Source organism: Bos indicus, chromosome 3 (assembly GCF_029378745.1).
Source record: "Bos indicus isolate NIAB-ARS_2022 breed Sahiwal x Tharparkar chromosome 3, NIAB-ARS_B.indTharparkar_mat_pri_1.0, whole genome shotgun sequence".
Taxonomy (NCBI): Eukaryota; Metazoa; Chordata; class Mammalia; order Artiodactyla; family Bovidae; genus Bos; species Bos indicus.
In genome coordinates, this window is record NC_091762.1 from 7,117,221 (window position 1) to 7,130,389 (window position 13,169).

The window sequence follows — 13,169 nt, forward strand, 5'->3', positions numbered from 1 at the left end:
AGTGGACCTGGGGAGGCTGCCCACGGTCTCAGCATAGTGTGGGGAGGACCAGGAGAGGACTCATTCCCCCTCAGCCCAGCCCCCGCTTGCTCCTCCAGGACACCCACGCCACGGGCATGGCCAGGAACGTGTGTGCAGGTGCTCTCAGACGTGCCCGTCTCTGCAACTCCACGCACTGTAGCCCACCAAACTCTTCTGCCCATGGGATTTCCCAGGCAAGAACATTGGAGCGGCTGGCCACTTCCTTCTGCAGAGGACCTTCCTGACCCAGGGATGAAGCTGCGCCTCCTGCCACTGGCAGTCATTGGCAGGCGATGCTTTACAACTGAGCCACCCGGGCACAGGGCACAGTGTTAAAAAAGAGACGGAAAGCCATCCAAAGGCTGGGGACTGAGCCCGAGGACCACAGCACACGCTGAGTGTGCCCTGGCAGGGGTGCAAATTCAGCATTTTCTCCCTAAGGACAAGGTACTTTCCACCTTTCACGTTTAACATAGTGTCATTATGACCCCAGTAGCATTCTCGATATACAGAGTACTGAGTAGGTTCAGTGCAGCAGAAATGCATGCAGCACACACCTGCGCTGACCAGGCACCCCTGAGCAGCAACACTGACTGATTCTAAAATGCAGTCTCATTTACTCTTCGTTGAGGCTTTAGTGGGGTACTGTATTCCCATTTTACAGGTGAGAAAATAAAGGTTCAGTTCCGTTCACTCAGCCAGAGAAAGGCAGAGGGTACGTAAACCTGGTTGACTGACCCTCCAATTCTCCTTCAGGCCTGGCTTACCAAAGTCAAGTTTAACGAAACCTCTGCCTTCCAAAGAGCTATATGTTCCGGTCACTGTAGCTTGATTGTCACGATGCTGAGAAACTGCAGCTCCATGTTTCTCTAACATCCGTCTTTGCCAGCCTTCTGCCTCCCCTCTTATTTCTGCTCCCTGCAGGAAAGCCCACATCTCAGTGAGACAGGACCCCTCCGCTGAGCTGTGTCTCAGGGACACCGTAATCCTTCTAGGCAGGTGTGGGAACGTCCCTGCTTTGTCTCCAGTATGGACATTTCTGGATTGCTCCCATCTAGCATTCTACCAACTACATATTTCAGACATTTATAGTCAGGGAATCAGTGAAATTTTATAATCTTGATGATCTTGTTGCTGTTACTGCTGCTGCTAAGTCACTTCAGTCATGTCCGACTCTGTGCAACCCCAGAGACGGCAGCCCACCAGGCTCCTCCGTCCATGGGATTTACCAGGCAAGAGTACTGGAGTGGGTTACCATTGCCTTCTCCCTTGATGATCTTAACTCTATCTGAAAAGATCTATGATGTACTTTTTAAAGCACTCAAAACTTGCTGCTGCCAAAATATTTCAATGATGTCTGGAGCATGAAAAGGTCTGGGGTATGGGAGAGTCTGAACAAAAGAAACAGGTATAGACAAGGCATTACTGACATTTCGGGCTGGATAATTCTTTGTCGTGGGGGCTGTTCTGCACACTGTAGAAAATTTAGCAACTTCCCTGGCTTCCAATCACTATGTGTCAACAGAATCCTTCCGAGTTGTGACAACCAAAAAGACACCGTCAAACATCCCCTGGGGGAGCACTGTCGCCCCTGGATAAGAACTGTTGGTATAGCCTGATCCTGCAAGGCTGGTCTGGACAATCTGCCTCTGAAGGTACCACCTTCCTTCCTTCCTTGTTGGAAGCATGAGTTCTTTTTCTCAACACCACACCCCTGGGAGTCGTGCGTCACGGAGCTGATGCCACCAGGCTTGGGGAGTGGGGTGGGGTGGGGTGGGGAGAAGGAGCAGGTAGAATAGAAGAAGCAAGAAAAGACAATGGAAAAGCTTTTAGAAATAAGAAAGGTTTATTTAGCAAAAGCCACTAGACTAGTGACAACATCCAGGCAGTAAGTGCACTTACATGAACAGAATCTTTTCCCAGAGAGTTGATCCAACAGAGTTAATGCCACACAGTTTTAGGAAGTAGAAGGCTCAGGGAGAGGGCGAGGAATTGGGTGAGGGGTGAGGGGTAGGAGAAAGCAGTCAGGCAAAGAGAAAATAAAAAGGAATACAACCCCTAAATGAGAGCAGTTGAGAGAAGTGAGGCTATGAAGAGGCTTTATAGACAGCATTGGTATCAGCAGGGATATAAGGAATATAATTTTCAGTTCCAATATAAGTCCATCCTGTGCAGAGCAATTCTTCCCTGGCTCCACACCTGTGAGAGCCTAGGGTGCCCAAGAGTCTGCTGGCACCCGGGAGAGGCTGGGGCAGGTACTGCAAGGGAGGCGCCCCTGGTGTCCACTCGTCCTCCACACAGGGCAGAGTGGAAGGATGAAAGAGAGGAGGGCAGGAGCTGAGTTAGCAGAGCAAGAAGCAAGGGGGAGAGGACAGGGTGACATCACTTGGAGGTTGGGGTCCGCAACGCTCCCTTTCCTGCCCAGTGGCTGGTGACCTTTGAAGGCCCCTAGATCTGTCCTCTGTCTCCTCCATCTCCACACACCCAGCGCACGCTGGCTGGGTCACACTAAAGATGACACCAACACACACACCAGTGCTCCAGGGAGGGCATGAACCGGGGAAAGGATGGGGCCAACGTGGGTAGAAACCACTGTGGAGCCTCCTGAAGGGAAGGGTCTTGAATGGGTTCCAAGTCAGTAGTACAGAGAACTAGTCTCTCCAATTCTTGAGTCTCTCTACTATCTCCTTTCTTCTTTCCCTTTGCAATCTTTTCAAGACCCTTTTAGACACTATCTTCCCCACCCACTCTTCTCCCCAAACAAGCCCTCTCCTAGCACATTCCACACACCCAGTCCACTGGCCTCTGGCTTTGTCCTCAGCCCCTGCTTATGGGCAGTGGGCCTGGAGAAGCCAGACCTTCCCCTCCCCTGAACACCCCAACTTCTAATGAGCAAAGAGGTCCCACACTCAAGGAAGCCTGGGTTAGGATTTTGTAAGCTAGAGAGGCTCAGCCAAACTGGACTCCTGACCTCTCTCCTTTGATTTCATAGTTCTTCCTTCCCTTCTGTCTCTGGATCTACTTCCAATGATCAACTAGAAAGTGTAACAAAACAGAGCCACCCCCTCTCCAACTAAATGCACATCAGGAAAAGAACACAAGTGTACTGTTGATTCAAACACTCTGGAGATTCCCATTCTTCTCTCTGGTCACTTCTCACAAGCCTACACACACATATACACCTTCCCTCACATGTGCATGTCAAAGCAAGCACACGTGTACACACATGCACACACACACATGCACCCATCTCATTTCACTGACACCTTCATGCACCAAGGAAGGCTAACATAAAGCTGCATTGATTTCCTTTACTTTGGACTTTCGGGTCTAGCGGAAACCCAACTGTAGCTATAACAGAAGATCTACGCTTTCATTTCTGTATTTCATAAAGCCAAGTTAGGCTTAAAGAACTTAATTTTGAAGCCACCACATCGTTACCAATTGATCCTCAAATACTGGGTTGGCCAGAAAGTTCTTCGAGTTTTCCCATAAGATGCTGTGGAAAAACCTGAACGAACGTTTTAGCCAACCCCATAGTAACACAGTCTGGGTCTGGAATTTGCTGTTCAAGATAAAGATGTTTCCCCAAACTTACACAGCACTAGCATGTCTCAGCTCTCTCTTGGCACCTTTAAACCTGTTGCCAGCCACTGCGGGTCTCACTGGAGGCAAGGACGCGCAAGCGTGCCCTCAGAGCCCCAGTCAGCCCAGAGTAGCAGGCAGCAACCTCCGGGCCCAGATGGTAAAGGAGAGCGGCACGTGGCACTGTTTACTGGCACACTCTAGGCGCGCATCCACAGGGTGGCCGGCCAAGGGCAAAGTGGCTCTGGTCCCTGACTTAAGTGGCAGTGATTCTGAAGAGTGGACTTGAGCAGTCTCAGCTACCAGCCTGTGTTCTTTTTCTTTTCTTGTTGCAGTAAAAACTGCACACTTCCACCCAGTGGAGAGGACAGGTTGAGAGGTAAGGCTGGGGGCTCTGAGGCTTTTATAGAGGCAGAGTGCTATAATAGCTTCAGTAGGCACAGCCCTTGAGGCAGGACACGGGAGACAGAGGGCAGCTTTCCCGCTTCCTTGGGGATGAGCTGGACTTGTAGGCAGGAGGTGGGCGGGGCATCACACTACAGAGTCAGACCTCGGTGATCTGGGGCAGGAGAGAGGCTGTCCTCCCCACTGGCTTCCACGGCAGGGCCTGAACGGTAGTGAAGTCCCATCTCCTTCTGGAGCAACGCTCGATGCCACCCAGAGAAAGCGCTTGGATCCAATTCATCTGAAAGCGTATCCCCTCAATGTGACACATTCCAAACCACACGCACACTGAAAGGACTATCCGGTCCTTTAGCCTGGAGCATTTAACCTCTATAGTCTCTGCAAAGGCTTAAAGAAGTTATTCCTCCCAGGAAGGTCAGGGAAGAGTTAGGCAACTGGTAGCATCCTGGCATCTAAATACAAAGTACCTGAGAAGGTACCGATGGCTTCCCTTCATAGCCGGGACCACAGAAGTAGGGAGAGCAAGGGGACTGTAAGGGCCTTACGTGACAGAGCAGAGCAGCCTGATGATGCGGTAGGTGGGAGCAGGTCCTTCAGCAGCCTGGTGGTCCTTAAGAGGGACCCTCTCCCAAAGCCATGGGCTCTGAAAGTCCCCTCCTCCCCCAGGAGTCACAAGTAGGAGGGAGGAGTTGATTCACTTTTGACAATCCAATTTCTTCCCCACTTGGCCCTCCAAAGCAAAATCCTAATGCTTTTCTTAAACTGTAAACGTTTCCAGGCCCCTGGATATCCTCAGCAGTGCCCATCTGCCCATCAGCTGGCAGCCCTACCCAGGCAGCAGCCAGACTCGGCCCTCCACACCTCGGCCTCCTCGCCCCAGGGCACCTATACGGCGATTTCATCATCCAGGCTGTCGCCCAGCTCCTGCCTCTGCAGGACATTCAGCAGGCGGGGCAGCTCCTCCTGGGACCACGAGTCCCGTTCCTCGCTCTCGTCCGTGTTGGACTCGTACTCTGAGGCGATGCCCGACTCTCGGAACTTGATGAGCTCCAGGCTGCCAAGGAGCGGCTGGCCCTGAGCAGGGGGCGGGGTGTCCTCGGGTGGGAGAAAGCGGAAGCACTCCAGCTTCACCAAGCAGTCGCGCCTACCTAAGGGGCTGCCCGCTGGGTGGGCGAAGTCGGCCAAGCCCGCGCCCAGGGGCGGCGAGTGTAGGTCCTCCGGCTTCGGGGTCGTGGGGTCACAGAGCACAGGCAGGGCTCCAGAGCGGAAGGTGATCTCCAACAAGCTGTCCTGCGAGCCCACTGGAGGAGGAGACAACAGGAAGAGGGGTGGCATGAGCAAGGTGGTTGGTTTGAAAGCCACCCTTGGCCCACCCAGGTCCCTGGCCGACTCGGGGGGAGTGGGGTAAGGGTGGGCTTTTCAATCCTTCCTTCCACTTGACTCAGAATGGACGTGCCAGGCTAGGGGGAGGAGCCGGGGGAGGAGGCAAGGCGGGGCCATGACCGCGATGGGCTGGCAAGACCCGTGGATGCTTTGAAAGGGGAACGTGGTAGGAAAAAGGTACAAACTGAAGAGCTATGTTAAAAGTATGTAGAAACGTTTAGTGCAACCTTGCAAATTGGCATTAATACAACAGGGGCTTGATAAAGAAACATCCAGAAGGGCTTTCAGAGTGGTAAAGTACAGTGGTTCCCTATGCATACCTTTGGGCCACTTTAAAAACAGAGTTCTCAGCTCTGCCTGAGACCTACCAATGCAGAATCTCTGTGGGTTGGATCTGGGAGTATCCTTTTTTTTTTTTTTTTTTTGAGTATCCATTTTTTAAGAAGCTCCCAGGGTAGTTTGGGTGAACTACCGGTGTGATGCAGAAAGCATTTGTTTTATGATCAGACCCGAGTTTGAATCTTGGCTCCACACTGTGCTAGTCCTGAAACCTTGAGCTAGTTATTTAATCTCTGGGTCTGTTTCTTCATCTGTAAAATGGGCACAAAATCATCTGCCACTGTAGGGATTAAAAGAGATCATGCATATGATCAGTCGATACTGGTCCACAGTCAGTGCGCACTTAGAGCAGCAGACAAGCCACGGACAAGTTCAGCGCGTCACAGAGACACGCTGTCTCCCAGCACATCCCAGTGCAGCCCGGATCAGCTGGGAGTAGAGGCAGGGATCTCAGGCGGGGAGCCAAGCAACCTCTGCCACTAGCCGGCAGAGTGTGCTGGCCACAGGCGCTCCTCTGCTTTACCCACTGAGAGGCAGACTGCTACCAGCCTTTTCTGCGCTACAGAGTTATGCAGGGGGAGTGAACTACTGGACAGATTGACGTCTCCTGCAGAGCTCTCAGAAAGCATGACTCACAATAGATGCTCAGTGTATTTCGATTGGAAAAGCCCTCTGAGAAGGAACCAGGCAGCCTCAGGATGTGAAGAGCCTGGGGGCCCATCAAGGAGAGGCTGGGAGAACATGTGGTTGTGACTCCTGGGGACTTCAAGGTCAAATCTGGGCACTGGGCTAGAAGGCAGCCAAGACCCTCTCTGGCCCTGCCATTTTGTAATTCCATTAAGTGTGTGGATGGAACAAACAGAGCTGCTTATATTCTCTGCTAGGATAACCAGGGCAGGCCAGGGGTCCAAGAATACCACCAAAAGCTTGGGGAAGGTAACTCTCGGTTCCAGAGCCTCCACGGGGAGGTGAGGCCAGGCAGGGCCCTCGCTTACTGGCGTTCTGTCCCGACAGCTTCAGCTCCAACTCCTGCACCTGCTTGACCAGCAGGGAGATGTGCTGGAGCATGTCCTTGTTCTGCAGCAGGAGCTGGTGCACGCGAGCCTGGGCCTCCAGCCGCGCTGCGGCCTCAGCAGCCAGCTGGTCCTTCAGCAAGTGAACCTGCGGAGAGCGGGGAGGCAGAGAAGACAGCGAGGAGACAGGGCGGAGAGAAGAAAGGGATGTGAATGTAAACGTGAGTCACTGGTGGAGGGCCAGGGCCAGACAAGCCTTCCAGCTTCAATTCAAGACGGAGAAGCCCTTTCCCAGGCAAAATGGGCACCTGGGCTGGTAATGCAGAGGAGAAGCTGAAAGAAGCTGGGCCACTGGATCCGCATCCCGAGTGGGGGCCATGATGTGTCATTCACATACCACTTAGAGCCCCACACCGAGAGCAAGAGGTAGGAAAGAGTTGTGTCCCAGCCCCAGCCCCGTCAGAACCGCTCTGACAGCTAACATACTACTGCTGTGTTGAGGCAGGTACCTTTTTCTCACCTTGTCTTTTCAAAAACAAAGCCAAAAAACTGATATGCTGACCCACTAGCGAAGAAAGTGTCACAGCAGACTGCTGTAACAATCTTCCTTCTCCCCTTCCTCACACCCAAACAGCACGAGAAACAGGAAGCCAGGCGCATGCCCTTTCTAAGACAGTGAGGTGACGGTCATGAAGTCTGTTTTTCCACGCCTGTGGTGGGTGTCAGCTTCCTGCCCTGACCTTCCGCTCCCTTTTTATTTCTGGAGGCCTCTGGGAGCATGCCTTGTACCTGGCGGAGGTCAAACAGCTGCTGACTGACTAACCACAGGGCTTTGTCCAGCAGCCCCGGCAGGTGGCTGTCAGCCTGAGGTGACAGCTTCCAGAGCTGTCCTCTCTGGGGAGAGGGGGCCCCTCGCCCTCTCACTGTCCCTGGTAGAGCACCGGCAGTGGCACCCTGAGTGCTCAGGGCCCAGGGGGCCTCTCTGCTCCCTGTGCGCAGTCTGGGTGTGGGGACACAACCCAGGGGGAGGAGACGTGGGGATTCTCTCAGGACTCTGGCTTGACGACACTAAGTCACACAACAATGATAACAATATGTGACTTTTGTGCTGAGAAGTGGATAGAAAGGCCTCTGGGAGGTTTCTGAAGGTCCCTGAATATGGGGAGCTCATGAATTTGGTGGTTAAGACCAAAGCAACCTGTATGAAAGAGGGTTTTCTTGAACCAAAAACACGGTGTGGATAAAGACACAGAGTCAGGAGGACCGGGCTGGGACAGGTAGAGCCAAGAGCAGAGGAGAGAGAAGGAAGGAATTGGAAGAGTCGATTCTCTGACTCAGACAACAAATGCTCTGGGTTTCTGAAGAGCCATCTGCTCCAAAGAGATTCACATTCTGTCAGGGAGTAACAGGTCATATTCACCCCACGGTCTGGCCGAGCTTGGCCCAGAGTCCTGCCAGGGCACTGTCTGCCCTGCCGGCAGCCAGCCCTCAGAGATCGCACTTTCGGATGCAGTGGCTGCTTCCTTCCCCCCAGCTCCTCACCCCGGCCCAGATTTGAGGACCTGACCTTGCAGTTGTTGGCTCTGCTTCTAAGTGGAGCCACTAATGAGATTAACCGCCACTTTCCATTAGCGGCTCCTGAGGTTAGGCCTATCGTTCCCCAAGGGGGAGGATGCCTAAGGAATCTAAAGTGAATCTGTCCTTCACCAGGCGCTGCTAAGGACAAGACTGATCTTCCAGTCCAGACATCAGCCTCAAATAAACTAAGGAGAGATCTAGAGAGGGGCAAGAACAGGGAAAGCAGTGGCAATAATATTTTAATCCAGTATCAGATGGTAGATGGCTATTAAGCCTCTGTCTTCCTTGCAAAAATGAGGCATGGAGACAGTTCACCAAAAGAGTCCCCCCAAATCCTGCTGGTTCTGAGAATCAGGACAATTGCTGTGGGAACCTCACCCCTACAAGTGCCCCCAGAGGAAACCATAACCTTCCATCTGCCAGTAAATGTAATTTATTCCAACTAAGAGCATCACCGAGAGGAATGTACTGGGCAGACAGAATTGCTAATTATCCATTTTCTATTTTCTTCAGAGCAAAACAGAAACACGAGGCATAAATGTGGAGCAAAACTTTCCAAGCATGTAAACAGAAACAGCGGGGAATCTCACCTACCAACAACTGACATCTACAGAGGGCTCCCTGCACGCAAAGGCTACACACTCAGGTGCCCAAACCCCACGTCTGAACCTGCCCACAGAAGAGGCCAGTTGAGAGCACTGGACCAGGAGCTGAAAGCTCGAATCTGTTGGTTACTCCCTATTCAACTGAAGGTAATACACTTCTACCTGGGCCTCACTGTCTCCATTTTTCAACTGAGAGGTTGGCCAGAGGCTTGGCCAGTCTATGAGTCCATATCAGGTGAATAGAATAGTCAGTACCAGGGGCCAGTGGTTAAAGGTTCCATGAAGAACACTCCTAGATTTCCTCTGGGAAGTCAGAGAATTAGGACAGGGGACAAAAGAAGAATTCCCTCCTGCAGAAGCCAGGGGGAAAAAAAAAAAAACACCAAAATCTGGAAGTTTCTTTTGCACGTAACCATTCCAGCAGGGGAGTTACCATTAGTACATAAAAGACAACCTTTGAATCAAATCTTTCATCACAAATCCACAGGCACTCAGTACTATGAGAAAAAGTTGTGTTTGAGCGTTCCTTGTATTAGTCTAAACAAGAACTTTAGCTTTGCAAACGCAGACTTATAACATTTCAGGTGTTTTGAAACCCTGGGAATTCGAAAGCACACGCTGCTGCTGCTGCCTAAACCCGGCGCTAAGGAGCCCTTCTGTTCCTGCAGCCGTCCAAATGGGCAGCAGACATAAGGCTCAGGCCTCTCACTGAAGCAGTCTGTACCCCAGGAGTACGAAACCCAGGCCAAGCTGGGACAAAACGGCCCGAACTTCCTCTAAATTTGAGGCAATTTAACACTCCTTGTGTTTCGCATATGTGGGTCTGGCCACGAAGCACTGAAATGAAGCAGCATTATTTTCGGCCTTGGCTTGGGCAGTCAGCTACAGCTGTGTGCTCGCCTCTCCCACTGTACAACAGGAGCAGATACCACCTCCCCCTCCCTCCCAGACGGGATGTATTTGTATTCAGCATGCTCTTCTTTTAAAACCTCAAACACCTTTGGCCAAGGAAGGCTATGTTAATTTCTGAAAAGGCAGAAGACAGTTTTGCCTTTCCAGAGTCACGTGGTCTTTGGCAATGACTATTCTGGGCTTCCCAGGTGGCGCTAGTGGTAAAGAATCCACCTGCCAAGGGATCCATCCCCTGGAGGAGAGCATGGCAACCCACTCCAGTATTCTTGCCTGGAGAATCCCATGGACAGAGGAGCCTGGTGGGCTACAGTCCACAGGGTTGCAAAGAGTCAGACCAGACTGAGACGACTTAGCATGCACGCATTCTGGTCACAGACTAAATCGGGGGGAAGGCCACGCCTTGAGTCAGGGTCCAGTTCTGCGTTTTGGCCATAGCAGTACAAGTGTAAGTTCAACCCTGTGCCCTCCAGCTCTGTACCACTTCCCCAGACTCAGACAGCCGCCCACAACCCACCCAGCAACACCAGACCACTGCCCACTGGCCCTCCAGCCTACTTGCCTGGACTCCAGCTCCTCCATGAGAAGTGGGGGCAGGGCCAGGCTGGAGTTAGGGAGCAGCAGGCACATGGAAATGGCAGTGGAGAGAACCAGAGCAGTTTGCCCCCCCACACACACGGGACACACAAGCGGAGGCAGGCGGCTCTGTCTCTGCATGCACAAGGCAGGGGCCTGGGCAGTGCACCCAGGGCGCTGGGAACTGGAGAAGCCACGAGCACAGAGGCTACATCTAGGGCCTGGCGGGGGTGGGCGTGGGGGGCTGCGGAGGGTTTTCAGCGCTGTTCCTCTAACTACGGCATACACGATTGCAAAGCATTAAGTAACCGATCGCTTGTTTCAGAACAAGTGGCAGCAGGTAGAGAAGTCTTTCAATAGCAATACTGAGCTGCAGGACAACATTTTCCCCAGGAGCCAGGCTAGGAGTTGGCAAACTGTGAAGGGACCTGGCCTACTTAACCACTGCCAGACAGCCACAGCGCCCAGATCAATTCTGGAGCTATGTGGGCCCAGCCTGTGGCCATGCGGGTGCCAGCTACAACCCAGCTTTGGTTCAAGGCTTGATTATACTTTGATTCGCACCCTTGAACTTCTTGTCCATCTAAGAGCAGGAAGCTAGTGCAGCCAGGCAAGCCTCATGCTGGGGTCAGGAAAGTGGTCCGAAGGGCTTGGGGTTCACTATTTATGCACTGAGATCTACTCTGGAAATGCTTAAGAGTCAGCTGAGCAACACCTTTGCCCACGTACCTTGAAGGCCAAGGCAGGGCCTTTCTAGACCAGCTCTGAACCAATTTAGGGAGAGGCTGGGAGAGGTCTTGAGGTCTGAGACCAAATCAGAACACTGTGAAGGAGATCTAAGCCTGGTCCCAGTGATAACAGTAGAACCAGACTGATCTTCGAGGAAAAATGGGGAGAGTGCATAAATCATGCAACAAGGGACCCCGAGAGTACACCTGTTAGCAAGAAACTGTCTTTATCCTTAGCTCTTCTCAGGAGTCACACAGGAGGACTTGGATACTCCCAGAACAAAGGAAAATGTGTTCCCACCTGAAATGCTGAGGTCACAGTACTACCCATTGGAATTCCGGGGATTGCTGGCAGTTTTACAAAGACAGGCAGAAACCTTGCGGTCTGATGGCAATAGAGTCTGGCAATACAAGTAAAAGCTGACCTCACGCCGGACACTGTGCAGAGAAACCAAGTAAGCCAGACTTGATGTATTTTAAAAGCAGGAAAGATGTTAAGAAGACCTATTTATTAATTCACCTATATATAAGATGTTAAGAAGACCTATTTATTAATCCACCTATATATATATATCTTACATCATTGTTTACACCCAAATATTTGGATACTAATAAAAAAGCCCTTGGATCAAATGCTACAAAGAGAGTAAGAGAGGGATCTGCAGAGAAACCTGTAACTAAAGGCTGGTTTAGGACTGAATCGGTTTGGAGGACAAGAGGAGCTGAAAGCCAGCTGCGAGGTGCGACGTGTCAGCTGTATTCCCAGGCAGCAAATGAAGAAGCAAACCGCAGAGCCTGCCTATAAGGACGGCAGAGAGGGCAAGACAACGCTCTGTGAGGACCTTAAGGTACTGTCTGACCCCAACATTTCAGAAGTCTATGGCCGTACCCAAAGTCATTTTACCCATGGGAGATACTGATGTGCTCCGGTGGCCTTTCAGTCATGCCACAGACTGAACAGATTCAACCAGGGCACTGCCAACTATAATCCACAGATTCCAAGTGTGGGAGTGGCTGAGCTGGGAGAGGCTCATCAGGTGAACTGCAAGCACTGCTCTTCCCCTCTCCTAGCTTCATTGTCTTCTGCAACACAGGCAGTTAAAACAGGGCCAGAAGAGCGATGTCTCCTTGAGACAGATGCTTGATTCTGGGCCAGAGAACCACTCTGAGGGTTTCATCCTGACTGGGAGAGAGACCTGTGATACATTACAGGTCCTGAGGCTTTGCGGACTGTGCATCCTTCGACTACCGCAACACTCTTCTTGTTGTGCAGATTATACGTTTGCAAATAGTTTTGCTTCAGTATTTAGCAGTGACTTCAAATTCAAATGCCTCTCTGATAATATTCATCATGAATATGCATCAACCTCATTCTTAGATAAATACTAATTACTTGGTAATTGATAGGCTGAAAGAGGAAAATATCGTGGGTTGGAGGATAGATGTGGGCTGCCGAATGGCCCTGTGCTGGAGCATTCCGGCTTTGTGCTCCTGTCAGCCACAACACCCGCCACATCATTAATTACAGGAGATGAATACAATTATTTGACAAAAGGCAGTGATTTTTCCCTCAAATATCAGAAGCCATAAATGACATCCCTCCTCTTTGTTGCTGTTCTGGGAATACCTGCAGATCCTCCCAGTATCAGCACATATCCTTTTGGATCATGGTCAGTATTTTTAAAAAGGTTCAAATCACTTGGGAGCAGTGCCCCACTGATTTTATTCTCTTGAAACCCGGTTGCAAAAGGCACCCACAAGGCTGGGCCTCAGGCCCAGGTCAATGTGAGACTGCTATAAGAAGGTCTTTTCAAGACTCAAGTCATTGCATCACTTTGGTTAGGCTGCCGGATGCTTCCTCAAGGGGTTTGTGTTGGGAAGGACAGCTCTGCCTGTGTGATTCACTCCACCTGGGGGTCATGAGAAGAGTAGGAGAAGAAATGACAAGGATCAATAACAGCTCTCTAGAGAAGGCTTATTATTCTCATTCCAGAATGCAGAAGACCTCAGAGGCCAGCCTGATTGAG

The 13,169-nt window shown here is 51.4% G+C and overlaps 1 protein-coding gene across 4 annotated transcripts in view; it reads right to left on the reverse strand.

The window, feature by feature from the left end:
* The window catches only part of C3H1orf226 (chromosome 3 C1orf226 homolog), a 360,848-nt gene that overhangs the window by 13,655 nt on the left and 334,024 nt on the right, over nt 1–13,169 (reverse strand). For all 4 annotated transcript variants that reach the window (XM_019986989.2, XM_019986985.2, XM_070782767.1 and 1 more), the window contains 2 exons: nt 6,729–6,894; nt 5,160–5,312 (listed from right to left, as the gene is read on the reverse strand). In XM_019986989.2, coding sequence (XP_019842548.2) covers nt 5,160–5,312; nt 6,729–6,894 — 319 coding nt within the window. The remainder of the gene's footprint in view (nt 1–5,159; nt 5,313–6,728; nt 6,895–13,169) is intronic.